Here is a 17,103-nt window from a genome sequence, read left to right on the forward strand (position 1 = left end):
TTTGTTCATATTTAGAAGAAGTTTACTTTATTTTAATTGCTAACTTCCTTCCAGGAAGCAACTTTCCGACATATTTTCCGTATGCAAAGTGACCTCAGTGTGACCCATCTCGTAAAAATACGGTGATCGCAATACGCATGGATGTCCTTAAAATAAAATATTATCTGATTGTACATGTTAAACACGTGCTCAATATCCATGCTTTTTTGTTCATTGTTGACAAACAGGTGACAATCGTTAAACTTAGGCTTCAAACACGAACTTTACTTACTTGACATATTTTCACAACATCACTGACTGATTGAAAAAAAATTGACGATTACACAAAATTTATGCGAAAACTAGAGGCTCTGTGTCGCTCACCTTGGTCTATGTGAATATTAAACGAAGGACGCAGATGGAATCATGACAAAATGGTGTTTGTACTGAACATTCTTGCTGCTTACAATTATCTCTATCTATAATGAACTTGGCCTAGTAGTTTCAGTAGAAAATGTTCGTAAAAATTTACAAATTTTATGAAAATTTACAAATTTTATGAAAATTGTTAAAAATTGACTATAAAGGACAATAACTCCTAAGGGGGTCAATTGACCATTTTGGTCATGTTGACTTATTTGTAGGTCATTCTTTGCTGTACATTATTGCTGTTTACATTTTATCTCTTTCTATAACAATATTCAAGATAATAACAAAAAACGGCAACATTTCCTTAAAATTACCAATTCAGGGGCAGCAACCTAACAACAGGTTGTCCGATTCATCTGAAAATTTCAGGGCAGATAGATTTTGACCTGATAAACAATTTAATCACAGTCAGATTTGCTCTAAATGCTTTGGTTTCAGAGATATAAGCCAAAATCTACATTTTACCCCTATGTTCTATTTTTAGCCATGGCGGCCATCTTTGTTGGTTGGCCGGGTCACTGGACAAATTTTTTAAACTAGATACCCCAATGATGATTGTGGCCAAGTTTGGTTAAATTTGACCCAGTAGTTTCAGAGGAGGAGATTTTTGTAAAAGTTAACAGACGACGCCGGAAGACGCTGGACGCAAAGTGATGAGAAAAGCTCACTTGGCCCTTCGGGCCAGGTGAGCTAAAAATGATAAAATCGTGCACAGAAGACTAAGTTTGTGATGTTTGTTGGCATTGGTTCAAGAATTGGAATAATATTATTTTTCACCGGTCACTCGTTTCATATGACTTTAAAATAAACAGATTTACAAATATAGTATATTATTAGTTTTTTTTCTATTAAAATATATAAAAGAGTGTAGCTCCTAGTTTTTTATTTTTTTTATTTTTAACTACATGTTGAGTAAAATTGTCAGATTTTTTAGCATGAAAAACCCAATTTAGTGTAATAGAAAGATGTGTAAATGATAGAATTTCAAGATAAAATATCAGAAAATAGCTCTTTAATATACATTAAGTAATATGATTTTTCTTGCAACAAACCAAAATAGGTAAAATTCATGATACCTTTCTTTATAAAAGTTATATCAGCTGAGTTATCTCCCCTTATATGGCCAAGACTTTTTTTTTTAATAAAACAAAATATATTCTGTTGTTAATATATGATAAGCACATAGGTTTTTCATATGGGTGAACATTCATACAACAGAATTACATTATATTCTCAAAACTTGCTCATTTCTTTAAAAATTTAGACTGATTGATTATCTGGAATGGCAGAAAACAGTCAATCTAGAATCTGCAACTGCAGTTCTGCTTTAATCACAATAATGACATACCTGCCAACTTTTCAAAATGCCCATGGGGGTTTTGCGTGCAAGATGGCTGTCATAGTCATAACAAGAATGTGTCCTCAGTACACGAATGCCCCACTCGCACTTTCATTTTCTATGTTCAGTGGACCGTGACATTGGGATAAAAACTCTAATTTGGCATTAAAATTAGAAAGATCATATCATAGGGAACATGTGTACTAAGTTTGAAGTTGATTGGACTTCAACTTCATCAAAAACTTCCTTGACCAATAACTTTAACCTGAAGCGGGACAGACGGACGGACGAACGGACGCACAGACTAGAAAACATAATGCCCCTCTACTATCGTAGGTGGGGCATAAAAAACCTTCAAGGGGGTCTTTAAATACATTTTAATGTTGTTTTTTGGCTTCTTTATACTTATATAAGCTTTAAGTCATTGTAAAACTAATAGCTTTGTTTAAAATTGTTGACAAAATTGCTCTTTCAAAATTTCAATTTGGGAGCCTCCATGGGGGAAATCCCCCGCAAATAGTGACAGTTGGCAGGTATGTAATGAGAAGTATATTTTGTAAAACATTGAGACAGTCCCTCAAGAAAAGTATTGCATATATGAAACACAAGAACATGACTCCATAGTGCATACAATATAAAGTTACCTGTGAACCTTCTTCTGTTCCTCCTATAATTCTAAAACCAAATCCACTGTCCTGTCTACTTAATGTGACAGAATATTCTGCCACCCGTACTGCTTCCTCACGATTACTCATACGAGGAGGTAAACGTGGAGAACTTGAATACTGACTATTGAATGAGGAATTTGACTGAAGTGGTAAACGTTTTGGAACACGAGTTAAGTTACTAGGAGCAGGATTGACATCCTCAAACGATGTGCTTTGACGAGACGGGTGTCCAGCACCCTTTTGTGAAAAAGTACTAAAATTATTTTGATAAGGATCCTGATAATCATCCCCACCCCTCCGTACTGTAGGAGGGGATCCAGGGTAGTTATTGAAACCCCATTGTCTCTGTTGTCCAAACCCTTGTCGTGAAGGTCCATTCATACCAAACGTATTGTTTTGATATCCTCCTCTATCACTGTAATTATAAGAAGATCCAGGTAAAGGTGTTTTACTCCTCATGTCCTGAGCTGTAGGAGTCTTAGGTCTTTGATGATCTCCTCTGTAGTCCGGCCCATGACCTCGATGTAACATATCTGGACCAGGGGTTCTACTCCTGAACATGCCTGGCTTAGTCACTTCCCTCTCCCTATCATGAGAATTAAATTGTGCAGCACTATTACTCCGAGAAAAGGTATCGGGTCTAAATGTTCGTTGTTCGTTACGATACTGGTCGTGTCTAGGACCAGGAGGGGGCCTGGTATTAATGTCATAAAATTCTGATGATGACCGTGACTGATTTAAGTCCTGACCCTGACTCCCTAAATCACGAATTTCATCATTATCTCTTCTTAAATCATTGTGAGTACTAAACATTTCCATGTGTCTATTGCCTAAAGGTGGTTTCCCATGATCTTCAATTAATGTCCTTGTTGGTGTTTTAGGTCGGTCTATTGGTGTTTTTGGTCTAGAATCTGATTGGTTTGGAGTTTTTGGTCTACTTGGTATTGCTGGCTTTGATCCATCGATCATGTCGTGATTTTCTGTAATTGAAATGTGTAAAAACATTTTTAGTCTATACTTTTCATAACATATTTATAGGTTTATACTGCACTCAGGACAGCTAAAGACTAGAGCATGACCTATTTTTCTAAATTGTTTAATTTATTAATTTAATCCAGTTACAAAAACATCCCCACGACTAGAACAGATTGTCATAGTCACTTTGATGTTAGCTGTGAAAACCTAGCTCTATTGTCCTTTGAAAATATTGTGATATAGTGGCAGTCTGCAAATATCACAATCATCAAAAGGACCTTAAGAGCTACATATTCCCAGCTACTTTGATGTTCAAGGAATGATTGAAGTTCTATACAATTTTTTATTGGATAATCGGATTAACACAGGTTTGATGTTCTTGTTCCATTCTTTTTTGTTTTCATAATGAAATTTCAGAAAATGACAAATGATTGAAATCCATTTCAAATTAATTCATCTGAAGATATTCAAATTACAAAGCAGATAACTACATGAACATATTTTTACAATTCAATACAAAAATCTCATCACAACTAAATGACTAAAGCACAGACAGTTTTATTCTTTCCATATTTTTCCTATCAACATCAATATACTGTGTGAATTATAACAATAACAAGTTTTATACCAAACAATTGTTCTTTGTCAGCCTTGTGCTTTAACTTGTTATATCATCCTTGAATTAACTAGTTTTTCAGCCTTACTATATAATAACTACACAGCTTTCTTGTCTTGATTATTGATTGATAAGGTGTATGTAATACATAATTGAATTAGTAGATTTTAGATCAGTCACTACACATTTGAGGTATAAAATAACAGACATTAATTATAGATATTTACACAAGGCAATAACCAATTATTTTTTATTTAGTTAAAATTGAAATCATATGAAGTTATACTGGAAATTGGATAGTTGAACAACAGGTTTTTATCTTCCAGAATTTTCAAAATAGAAAAAATCCTGCTCAGCTTTTACTTACAGAATAGATTTCCTGTAACCAATTCTGTAATACAAATATACTGCCAGTTCAAGTAGGATCTACACAATTAAAAAGCTTTATAAACAAGTAACCTTGACATGTTTACATGACCCCAGACCTGATGTATTGACCTTATCAGTACTTGTAATGCTATTTACCTTTATTGTTGTCAATTCCACCATTCATAAACCGATTATGACCTGAAACATAATTAACCAGCATATTATTCTCCATCATATAGCTTTTTCCAATCAAAGATTACTAACAAATAGAAAATTTGAGAAATTAAAGTTTCTGTTGTTTTTAACAAACTCTTGTTTTCACCATTTAACAATTCTAGCTATGCATAAAATTTACCTGACAGCTATTTCCAGGTAGCAAAATCAAGCGAGTAAAACTAAACCTTTTTTCTTTTATTCTCATAGCCATATTTGCAGGGTATAACCATTGATTTTTGTGAAATATCAATGCAGTCTTGTGAACATAAACTCCTTACAAGGACAAGCTGTTTTGTGTTTATGATCATTAGAATTCAGTTTCATGCAAACTCTTTTAAAGTCTGCATCTATATGTATATCAAATAATCCTTATGAATAATGCTCATATAATACTTCTTTCCATCCATGCAATCTAAAGAAATATTTTTTTAATCCAAAATGAATAGATCCTAGAGACAATATGAGCATGATGAGTGTAGGCCAACATGTATTTTTGATTCTATTGAGAATATGAAGGCCAACATTTTTGAAAAGATGAGAATAGGCCAAGAGGTATTGATTCTTGTGACAATTTAAGTATAAGCCAGATTGTCTTTCTTTTAATACTTTTCCTTGTCATATATATAACATTCAAACTTTCATATCTTTCAACAGAGTTATTTTAAAATGTGTATAATAATTTAAAGCACAGCCTGAGCCTAAAAGGTTGAAATAAATTGTTGCAAGCTGACAAATATGAGAGGCAAGCTTTCATAATATATTTTCAAAATCTAAAAAGAATCAAAGGTTGATATACTTAAACATCACAACTTTTATTCCTTCTTACAGTCAGAGATATAACTCTATAGGGTTATTACAGAAAATATCTTGCATGTGTTATTACAGATACTTTCATGAGTTGTCTACTCTTTATTCCTTAAATTTTCGAAAATCTGTAATAACATATGTCCGTTATTTGTAAAATTATTCATTTATAGTGGGCTCTAGGGAACTCTCGAGACTTTGCGCAGAAACTAAATGCATAGCCTTGATAACAAATTTTTTAATTAAATTAAATTAATAAAAAATGTATTAAATTAATACATTTTTGATTAACCATGGTAAATCAATGAGACGAGGCTATTAAGGGATACACTTATACTTTCTTATATTTTTTAACTCCGTTCAAAGATAACTTTCATTTCCCCTAACCATTGATTTGATAAGTACCACATTCCAAACTTAAAGACAAATTAAAAGAGTTGGTATTACTTTGCTTCATAAAAAAGAATGGCCAACGTAGATACAAGTATCTTGTCTTAGGGAGGGATAAATCCTACTTTGTAAAGAATCACTCTGATTCAAACAAAAAATTCTCTGAAACCGATATTATCAAGATGCTTGATTTCTTGATTGACAACATATTTGTTACGTTCGGAGGACATGTTTTTCAACAGACTGTCGGCATACCAATGGGAACAAACTGTGCCCCTCTACTTGCTGACTTGTTTCTTTATTATTATGAGGCTGACTTCATGCAGGAACTTCTTAGGAAGAAAGATAAGAAGTTAGCAATATCCTTTAACTCTACTTTCCGCTATATAGATGACGTTCTTTCACTAAACAATTCAAAATTTGGTGACTATGTGGAACGCATCTATCCCATCGAATTGGAGATAAAGGATACTACAGATACAGTTAAGTCAGCTTCATATCTTGACTTACATCTAGAAATTGACAATGAGGGTCGGTTGAAGACAAAACTTTACGACAAAAGAGATGATTTCAGCTTTCCAATTGTGAACTTTCCATTTCTAAGTAGCAACATTCCAGCAGCACCTGCATACGGGGTATATATCTCTCAATTGATACGATATTCCCGTGCTTGCATTTCCTATCATGATTTTCTTGATAGAGGGTTACTGCTCACAAGGAAGCTATTAAATCAAGAGTTCCAAATGGTGAAGTTGAAATCATCCCTTCGTAAATTTTACGGACGCCATCACGAGTTGGTTGACCGTTATGGAATAACCATTTCACAAATGATATCGGATATGTTCCTCACGTCGTAACTACAATCCCCTTCCCTTTCATGAATTTGACCTACCGAATTAGACTATTTACCGGATTTGTAATCACATAAGCAACACGACGGGTGCCGCATGTGGAGCAGGATCTGCTTACCCTTCCGGAGCACCTGAGATCACCCCTAGTTTTTGGTGGGGTTCGTGTTGTTTATTCTTTAGTTTTCTATGTTGTGTCATGTGTGCTATTGTTTTTCTGTTTGTCTTTTTCATTTTTAGCCATGGCGTTGTCAGTTTGTTTTAGATTTATGAGTTTGACTGTCCCTTTGGTATCTTTCGTCCCTCTTTTATAAATGTGACAATAATTACCCTTGTAATGTATTTTCTAATTTGTGACCATTGTCATCATAACAGTATATATAAACAACATTCCTTTGCAACAGTATTTACACTTCTTTGCCAAATTATATTTCTTATTGATGAAATATTAATTTCATGACTGACTCAATATATTCAAACTGAGATACTTTTTCATATACAATTTAAGCGAACACCACAGACGCTGATACAATTTTAAAATTTCCAAACACGGCGCAAAGATTACTAAGATATGCCAAATGAAAGTAGTTATTTTCGTTGTGAACTGGCACAACTCTAGATTTCCAAAGGTTGTGACAGTTGAGATGTTATATACATGATTCATTTGACATCGTGCTATTATTGAAGAAGGATATCTGTTATCCGAAATATCTAATATTTGTATATTTTATAGTTATTTAATGGTGATGTTGTACCCTTTTTGACTTGTTATATATTATATTTTGTAGTGTACAGAATCATATTACATGATCCATCGCCCTGTAAGATTGATCGTTGACTATTTATTCAGTCATTTTATATATATATATATATATATATATATACAACTCGTCTAAACATCAACCCAACAATGTAAGATCTGTAAATTTGCTTTCGCAAATTTTTGGTTCTTCCCTCGCCGGGATTCGAACCCATGCTACTGTGATATCGTGACACCAAATCGCCTGCACTGCAGCCGTCCCGCTAGACCACACGACCACCTGGGCTCTAGATATATATATATATGGGCGGCGGGTGCATAACCATTTAGCCTGCCATTTGTTTAGTATGAATGGCATGTTTTTTTGACAATTTCACCTGTTTTTAGTCATACTTTAGGACATTAAGAAACAGCAATCAATCAATACATCTTAAAAGATTATGTCTCAGCACTGATAACAAAGTCTGAAGTTTTTACAAGGTTCCTTGCCCTTGAATACCTCCCCCCTCTTAATCAGACAGCAAAACCCACAATATCCTTCCCTCCTCATACAATATTAGTCTTACCTGATGTCTGTTTATCTTCATTAAAAAAGAAAGCACCTGGATTACTAGTGAAGCTGGTATCAGATGTATTTCCTTCTGTCTTTGTCTGAAATATAATCCATATCAGTAATTTGACTTAGCCCTGGAGTGTAATAAGACAGCAGAATAAAATATTAACATATCATATATCTGTTATAAACCAAGAAATGAACATCTTAAAGAGAAAATCTTTAAGCTGAGTCACATTGGTATTCAAACACCATCAAACAGGTTCTGTAGCAAGCACAGGTATCACTTACATACTCAATAATAAACTATCATTCAACTTTTGCAGCAAAAACCATGATACTGAACACTTGTGCTCAAACTATTATACAGTTTCTGTAGCGATTGCAAGAACAAGTATCACTCTATAATAAACTTATCATACAACTTCTGCCGCAAAATACATGTTGCCTTAGGCTGGTACTCAAACAATCTATCATACAGGTTCTGCAGCAAAAACCTATGATGCCTTACACTTATCAAACAAACTTTCATACAGGTTCTGCAGCAAAAAACTATGATGCTTTACACTTATCAAACAAACTTTCATACAGGTTCTACAACAAAAATCACACTGCCTTACACTTATCAAACAAACTTTCATACAGGTTCTGCAACAAAAATCACACTGCCTTACACTTATCAAACAAACTTTCATACGGGTTCTGCAGCAAAAATCACACTGCCTTACATTTGTACTCAAACAATCTTTCATACAGGTTCTGCAGCAAAACCTATGATGCCTTACACTTATCAAACAAACTTTCATACAGGTTCTGCAGCAAAAACTATGATGCCCTACACTTATCAAACAAACTTTCTTACGGGTTCTGCAACAAAAATCACACTGCCTTACACTTATCAAACAAACTTTCATACAGGTTCTGCAACAAAAATCACACTGCCTTACACTTATCAAACAAACTTTCATACAGGTTCTGCAACAAAAATCACACTGCCTCACACTTCTAATCAAACAAACTTTCATACAAGTTCTGCAGCAAAAATCACACTGCCTTACACTTGTACTCAAACTAACTTTCATACGGGTTCTGCAGCAAAAATCACACTGCCTTACACTTGTACTCAAACTAACTTTCATACGGGTTCTGCAGCAAAAATCACACAGCCTTACATTTGTACTCTAACAATCTTTCATACAGGTTCTGCAGCAAAACCTATGATGCCTTACACTTATCAAACAAACTTTCATACGGGTCCTGCAGCAAAAACTATGATGCCCTACACTTATCAAACAAACTTTCATACGGGTTCTACAGCAAAAATCACACTGCCTTACACAGGACTCAAACAAACTTTCATACAGGTTCTGCAGCAAAAATCACACTGCCTTACACTTGTACTCAAACAAACTTTCATATGGGTTCTACAGCAAGCTCCATTCTTTTTCACACTTAGTGGTAGGCAAAAAATTACTTTGGTTTTCCTATGCTGGGATGTCACACCCCTAGAAATTGGTTATACTGGGTTCACAATTTAATATGATTTATCAGCATACAATGTAGTTAAATGTAGAGTAGAATAGACATACCGTCATAACTAAGGTTAAAATGGAGAATGGAAATGTGGAATATGTCAAAGAGACAACAACAGCCAAAGGCCACTATAGTATTATTTCTAAATACAGATAAACATTAAGACTAAGAGGCATTTTCATTTGATCAAAATTGAGAATCTTATAAGCCATAGACATATGAAAGAGGTTCACCATTCAATTTCTTCACTTGGTACCTTTTTTATTATTTGACACCTGTTCAATTTATCTGATAATCATTTCACATCTTTTCTTATTTGTTTACTAAGTGAATGGTTTGATTGAGGTAATACTCCTGTATCACTTCAAACAGACTGCCAAACAATCTTAATGTTCTGGAGGGGTACACTTAAAACTTTTATTTTTACATTTCATGATTTACCCCTACTGCATGAACTGTGAATTCATTTATTTTCTTGGAATACTCATTTTTGTGGATTTCGTGGTTTGAGGTTAACCACGAATTTAAATGTTCAACGAAATACAAAATCTCTTCATGCTTATATGAAGACTTTGGTAAAACCAGTCCACAAAATCAAATATCCACGAAAATACAATATTTCTTCAATCCACGAAAATTGGTACCCACGAAAATAAAAAGATCCACAGTATTTTAATATCAATATTCATTACTCACCCCTTGGTTTGAAGGCTTTCTACTTCTAAGCGGAACACCTATAATAAAGGAAAAACATGTTTAAAAACAGTAGAAAACAACCTCTTTATTTTCTATTATGAAGAAATTCATCGGACAATAACGACAAATGTTTATAAGTTTTAAAAATATAAGAGATATAATAATTGATTAAATTAAAGGATATACATAATGCTGCAACTTTTGTACCATACGTAACTCTCCACATATGTCTAAATTAACTTTATCTTACGCTGACCACTTCATGTCTCAATCACTACAATTAAACACTTATCAGAGACTAGGTGAGTGTCATCTTTTTATAATTAGCTTTGCTTAATATATATCATGTACATTAAAGTAGGAAAACCAAATGAGAAGGTACATGTACTATCTGGGTAAAATATGACCTTAAAAATCAATTCATAATTTCACGTGGTCAAAAATGTAGTATTACAATGATTTAGTTGAAAACAAGAATGTGTCCTCAGTACACGAATGCCCCACTCGCACTTTCATTTTCTATGTTCAGTGGACCGTGACATTGGGATAAAAACTCTAATTTGGCATTAAAATTAGAAAGATCATATCATAGGCAACATGTGTACTAAGTTTGAAGTTGATTGGACTTCAACTTCATCAAAAACTACCTTGACCAAAAACTTTAACCTGAAGCGGGACAGACGGACGGACGAACGGACGCACAGACCAGAAAACATAATGCCCCTCTACTATCGTAGGTGGGGCATAAAAACCTCTTCAGTTTTAGTGTAAAATATATTCTTATCGTTGGAAATAATTGTCGTGTGATAATCTGATAATGGTGAATTCAGTTCAATAGCATCTTAATACACATTCTTGAATGTTTGACACATGTTTGGTAGGAAGAAACATAAAGAAGGAACAATGAGGAAGGCAAAACCATGCCAAAAAAGATGTTGTATATTTACACAGGAAGTGTGTTTTATATTTATCTATTAACTACTGAAGTTTTATTTTGGAAGAATGTACTCTTTAAGTCAATTTAGCCAAAGAAAAAAACAGAGAAGCAGAGAAAAGGGGCTTGCAGCATCATCATGTTCCTACATGAAGTGTTAAAAGTGGTTTTGGTAGTGGATAGTTTCCTACTACATCTTCTTATTTTTTTTTTTATCAAAGCCAGGAAGGAAACATAAAAGCTCTCATTTGGCAATCAATTGCCTTGACTATCATGACTATTTCTAAACAAATCCTAGCATGAAAATCAAGATAATTGTTTATGTAAATCATGTTAAATATGACTGACCTTTACCTTACATTTTGGAATGAATCCAAATGAATTGATTTCATTTACAATATCGCTAAGGCAAATTTGATGAAATTATGAAGATTAAGAATTGTATTCCTTTCTAACTACACTATGTATACAGGAATGTAGGAAATGTACATCTAATCAACTAATTGACAGGTATCCCCAGGTTATTGATTACAAGTAATTTATACTGGGATGAACTACACCTATACTTGTCTAATACATGTACATTTCAATCTAAACAATTTATATTTGCAACATAAATTAGATTGAAACGCCCAGATTTCACCCAGCTTGTTTTTTCAGTGTTTCCTTTTCAAAAGTCATGAAAATTCTAATGAATTTATGAGCAGTTTTCGTTTGCTTGTTATATCTAAAATTAGATACATGTATCTTTAAAATAAATCATAAGCTAGCTCAATATATATATATATATAGTGTACATGTATACTTCAAACTCTTGTTTACAAACATGACAAATATATTAGTTAATACAACATATAATACACATTTGTAAAAGACTGCATTAAAACCTGAATACCAAAATTTCTGTTCAGGGCCAATAAAAGGCCTTTAAAAGCTTAATTAATACCTTTGTTATACATGTATGCCATACATGTGCATGAAACCTCTATGAGGTGCAAGTGTTAAATATGAATAATATGTTTCCAATTTGATCGATCATCAGTCTGATGACAACATAAATGAACTTGCATCATCCTGATTATCATACTTCCCTAGTGCGGGAGTACTAGTGCATCATTATCATATTAGGAAATCTAAAATGTCATTTTATCAAGTTAATGGTATGCATGAACTGACTTTTAATTTACCCGTTAATTTTGTCAGCTAGTGTAGTCCCAATATATGTAGATTTACAATTGTTCTTGCTGCTGATGTAATTTAGCCTAAATTTTACAGGAAATGCCATACATTAAAACTTCGCCCACCCAAAACCATGATAAACTTCAAATAAATTTCTCATTTTGTAACCCATATATTAAAACAAAAACTGTCAGTTTTTGAAACCAGGGTGAAATCACTCACAGGATGTTCGTCGTTGGATTTATTGGGAATTTTCAGTTTTGGAACTTTTCCTTAAACATGTTAAAGAATTTAAAAGATCTGATTGAAGAGCAAGTATCTCTCCCAATGAAATGGCTATTTTCTATCATACTTATAGTGCTTTCATTGACGGGGTCATGATGGTTGATTGGTCTTAGAAGTTCCCTAGAGTGATCCCTAACTTGTGACTTCACAACAAATTTCAGGAAGATTCACAGGTGTTCTAGCCAAAGGTTGATGGTTCTCTCCAGGTTAGAAGTTCCCTAGAGTGATCCCTAACTTGTGACTTCACACCAAATTTCAGGAAGATTCACAGGTGTTCTAGCCAAAAGTTGATGGTTCTTTCCAGGTTAGAAGTTCCCTAGAGTGATCCCTAACTTGTGACTTCACACCAAACTTCAGGAAGATTCACAGGTGTTCTAGCCAAAGGTTGATGGTTCTCTCCAGGTTAGAAGTTCCTTAGAGTGATCCCTAACTTGTGACTTCACACCAAATTTCAGGAAGATTCACAGGTGTTCTAGCCAAAGGTTGATGGTTCTCTCCAGGTTCTCAAACAACCACCACTAATCAAAACTGCTGAAAGTGGAGTTAAACACCTCCAATCAATCAAATGTTTTTATTGCAGTTCATCATCTTATCATTATATTTTTCTATAAATTTTACATATAATTGAGTTCTTACCTCCCCTTTGTATGACTATCTTAGTTTCCACCCCTTTAGGACATTCCTTTAGAACCTGAACGATTTGTGAGTGAGACATGTTCTTGACATTGACACTGTTTATTTCCTGTAGAATATCACTCTCTTGTAAATCCTTACATCGTGGTTTATCCAGAATCTGTTTCACTCTCTGTCCGAAAGCACTATCAGCAATAGTGAAACCAAAACCCATTTCACCGCGCACAATGTACATCGTCAATGTTTCCACTTTGGAAGATGAAGAATCTAAAACGTCTGGTGCGTTATCGTTACGTAAGCTGCCACCTCCACCACTGCCTTGTAGAGAATTGTCTGAGTTTGATTTGACAGATCTAGTTAAATCAGGTAATGATTTAGGGTTATTTGCTGAGGTAAAATTCATACCTGAATTAGGGTGGTTTTCCTGATGAAATGCGTAACTTGGTGGTGCTAGCACAAATGGTGAGTCACCTGAAGGCAGTGACACAGCCACCGTCACTATTATTTCCGTGTTTGGATCATCGGGATCGAATGGTAATGAATAACCACGACACACTGAAAGGCTAACTCTCTGAAGAGGTTCAATAGTTTGAAATAAATTAACAATATCTTGGTGAGAATATCCTAACACACACTTATCATCCACATAAACCAACACATCTCCTAAAAAAAAAAAATATTCATTATCCCCTAATTCTATCATACATGGTAATATTAGGCCAGACAAAACCTCATGAGTGTTTTAATTTATATACCAATAGAAAAGGCATGCAGACAAATATTTTCCTTCTGTATACTCTGGATTCTTATGTAGGGACATGTTTGAATAGACAACTTTCGAGTTCGATGCGTTTCCGTCAAAAACTCTGGTTTTAGTGAACGTCATTTGTGCGTTTAGGGGCGTCGTCACTTCCATTCCAATGTTGAGCGAGTGGTTGGAAAACTATAATTCTATATTGTACAAATTATACGACAAATTGAATTCTCAAAATTGACAATCAGCAATCTGTCATTAAGTACCTACAGAACAACCATTATTTCTAGTTTATCCTGCACAATGACGATCACCAAGACGCTTGATGAACGTAAATAGTGCAGGGATTCAGGCGACCCCCTCTATCTGGTAAATGACGTCATAAAGGCGCGTATAATTGACGAGTTTTTTCCGGTGACGGATGAACTCGAAAGTGGTCTATTAAGAAAACACCAAATTTTTTTTCTCACAGGATATTCATTAATTATTCATTTTAATTATTTATAAATTATATAGTGCTTAGAATATCGGCCTAACAATGTAAGGGTCGATCCAATTCCTAACTTCCTCCATAACCAGGGATCGAACCTAGAACTTCTTTAGCAAAGCCCCCTTATCACTTTTCCATTGTGGCGTCAGATATTTTCTATTATGACTGTAAAATTTTACAGGAAATTTTGTGTAGCCAGCTTACCTCCTTCTCAAACGGTAGCTTATTAAAATCAGCTTTTGTTTCTGGAGGTGAAACCTTCTTGTTGGTATCAAACAATGATACACAAAAGTATTTTTATCTGTGTACAGGAGTGACCATATATATATAAAACATAAATATAATATAGGTAACAAAACAAGGTTAAATTCAACTAAAAACAACCTAGCACTGACTAGGGAAATGAAACACCTTTTTACCACAAATACAGAAAACATTCACATTTCTTATTCAGCATGCACTATATATTTAATAAACATTTATTGTACTGATTTGCTAATTGGTTCACCTTTAAATATAAAGGAGATATATATTATATATGTACACATTGATTGATTGTTTATTTATTTTTTTAATAGTTTTTAAAAAGGTGATATTTATATGAACTTCACCACAGCAATGTGGAAGGGAGCTATCTACATTACAGAATACTTGGCTCACACATCCCAAAGGAAATGTCAATCTTTCTCTTCAGTAATAAACATATTAATGATAGCTGCCAAGTATCAATGTAACGCCTGGCAGATTCTTATCCTACCTGTAAATAGATTAAGTTGGTAATGATGAATACATCATCATTGTTTACCTGTAATTAGATAATCAACCCACCTGTCGTAAGTACACCATCTAAGTAAGCTGGCCCGTTTTCTACAACTTTCTTAATCTGTAGAAATTCCTCATCAGAATGATCTCCACCAATAATGGTAAAACCAAATCCTCGTATACTTTTAGTTAGAGATGTATTGACTATTTCACCTCTAAGTTCGTCAGGAATCTTTGTGAAAACTCTCTTTGGATCTGTAAAAAATTTAATTGTCTCATTTCAAAATGTTCCTAGCTGATAGTAATAATTTTATATATCCTCTTTATACAAATGTCAATATCGTGTGCACGAAGGCTGGTACAATGGTAATGGTTGATAAAACAGGTTAAAGAGATAAATGTTAATTCATCTGAATAGATTAAAACATTAATAAATTACAATCGATTAACCAGTTTCCTTTCAACATTTTATCTATAATACTCTAAGGCAATTACTCCTCCACAACTTGGCAAATTTCATATGTTTTTCTTGATGACAACCACTGTATCTATATCTCCTAACCACACAATGTCACCACATGGGAACTATGAACCAACAAACATAATAATAGCCAGTATGTGCATACATAAAAACATGTATAAGCCATAGAAATGCAGTATTACATGTATCACCTGAATTTATATATCCAATTATATCTATTTAATGGCAACAATTGATGATCTTGTCAAACATAATGACAGGTGACATTTTAGTTTGTTGTTTTTTTCTATTGTACGGTACATTGAAGGTATAATTTTTTTCTATTGTACATTGAAGGTATAATTTTTTTCTATTGTACATTGAAGGTATAATTTTTTTCTATTGTACATTGAAGGTATAATTTTTTTCTATTGTACATTGAAGGTATAATTTTTTTCTATTGTACATTGAAGGTATAATTTCTACCATTCGACAGTGGATACAATATAACTTCCATGGGTTTTGTGGTTAAACCATAAAATCAATTATCAACGAAAATACAATATTTTTTTATCAATACACAAGGATTAAAACCAATGAAATTAAATGAATCCACAGTATTCCTTTTCCTAAACATTTTTCTTTTTAATATCTCTTTTCTACCTTTTCTAACATCTAATTCTTTTTAAGATACAAAAACATACTTAACATTTATTCATTTTATTCTTTTATTTTTTCTTAAATTCATTAAAAATATTTTAATAGTGTACATTATATATTTCATTTTTTTAACTAAAGATACAACACCAAAAGAAACCATTATATTAGGGCTCATTCCATGAAGCAATCATGCAATCCTTCTTTGAAACTCAAATTATCTTTTAAATCTTTTTTTAAATTCATAGCTCCCAAATAAAAAATAAAAAACGTTCTTTTCTAACTTTTTAAAAATCTGGCTGTAAATTGTAAGGTCACATGGGTGTTAAAGCAGTGAACAGATTTGAGAAGATTCAAGTTCCAAACTTGACTAGGTTTCAGAGCCTAAAGAGACTTTATGTAAATACTGATTAAATAATATTCATTTTATTGTTGGGTTTAATTTTCACTATTGGATAAAACTCTAATTTTTCATTTATCTTATAATTTCATTACTAAATATATAGGCATATCAGTTCCTGTAAACATAATAAAACTGCTCCCAGCTAATATCTCATAAAATCTTGCCATTGAGATCCAGATTATCAAATCATATATATTACGTAACACTAAAACATATTGAACCATGAAATGATTTTACAGTATGAAGCTGAATGTATGCTGTAATATGATTCACATGTTCAAGAATTGATTTTTACACAGTTCGAACAATCCAGAATGGGAAGTTCTTTAATTTTTAGTGTATCACTTTCAACTGATATCGCCATTTTCAAA

The 17,103-nt window shown here is 33.3% G+C and overlaps 1 protein-coding gene across 4 annotated transcripts in view; it reads right to left on the reverse strand.

Moving 5' to 3' along the window:
• LOC139511247 (membrane-associated guanylate kinase, WW and PDZ domain-containing protein 1-like) overlaps positions 1 to 17,103 on the reverse strand; it is a 77,205-nt gene that overhangs the window by 19,634 nt on the left and 40,468 nt on the right. For all 4 annotated transcript variants that reach the window (XM_071297875.1, XM_071297866.1, XM_071297857.1 and 1 more), the window contains 6 exons: positions 15,279 to 15,467; positions 13,210 to 13,869; positions 10,176 to 10,213; positions 7,960 to 8,044; positions 4,532 to 4,573; positions 2,392 to 3,395 (listed from right to left, as the gene is read on the reverse strand). In XM_071297875.1, coding sequence (XP_071153976.1) covers positions 2,392 to 3,395; positions 4,532 to 4,573; positions 7,960 to 8,044; positions 10,176 to 10,213; positions 13,210 to 13,869; positions 15,279 to 15,467 — 2,018 coding nt within the window. The remainder of the gene's footprint in view (positions 1 to 2,391; positions 3,396 to 4,531; positions 4,574 to 7,959; positions 8,045 to 10,175; positions 10,214 to 13,209; positions 13,870 to 15,278; positions 15,468 to 17,103) is intronic.

This window comes from Mytilus edulis, chromosome 1 (assembly GCF_963676685.1).
Source record: "Mytilus edulis chromosome 1, xbMytEdul2.2, whole genome shotgun sequence".
Taxonomy (NCBI): Eukaryota; Metazoa; Mollusca; class Bivalvia; order Mytilida; family Mytilidae; genus Mytilus; species Mytilus edulis.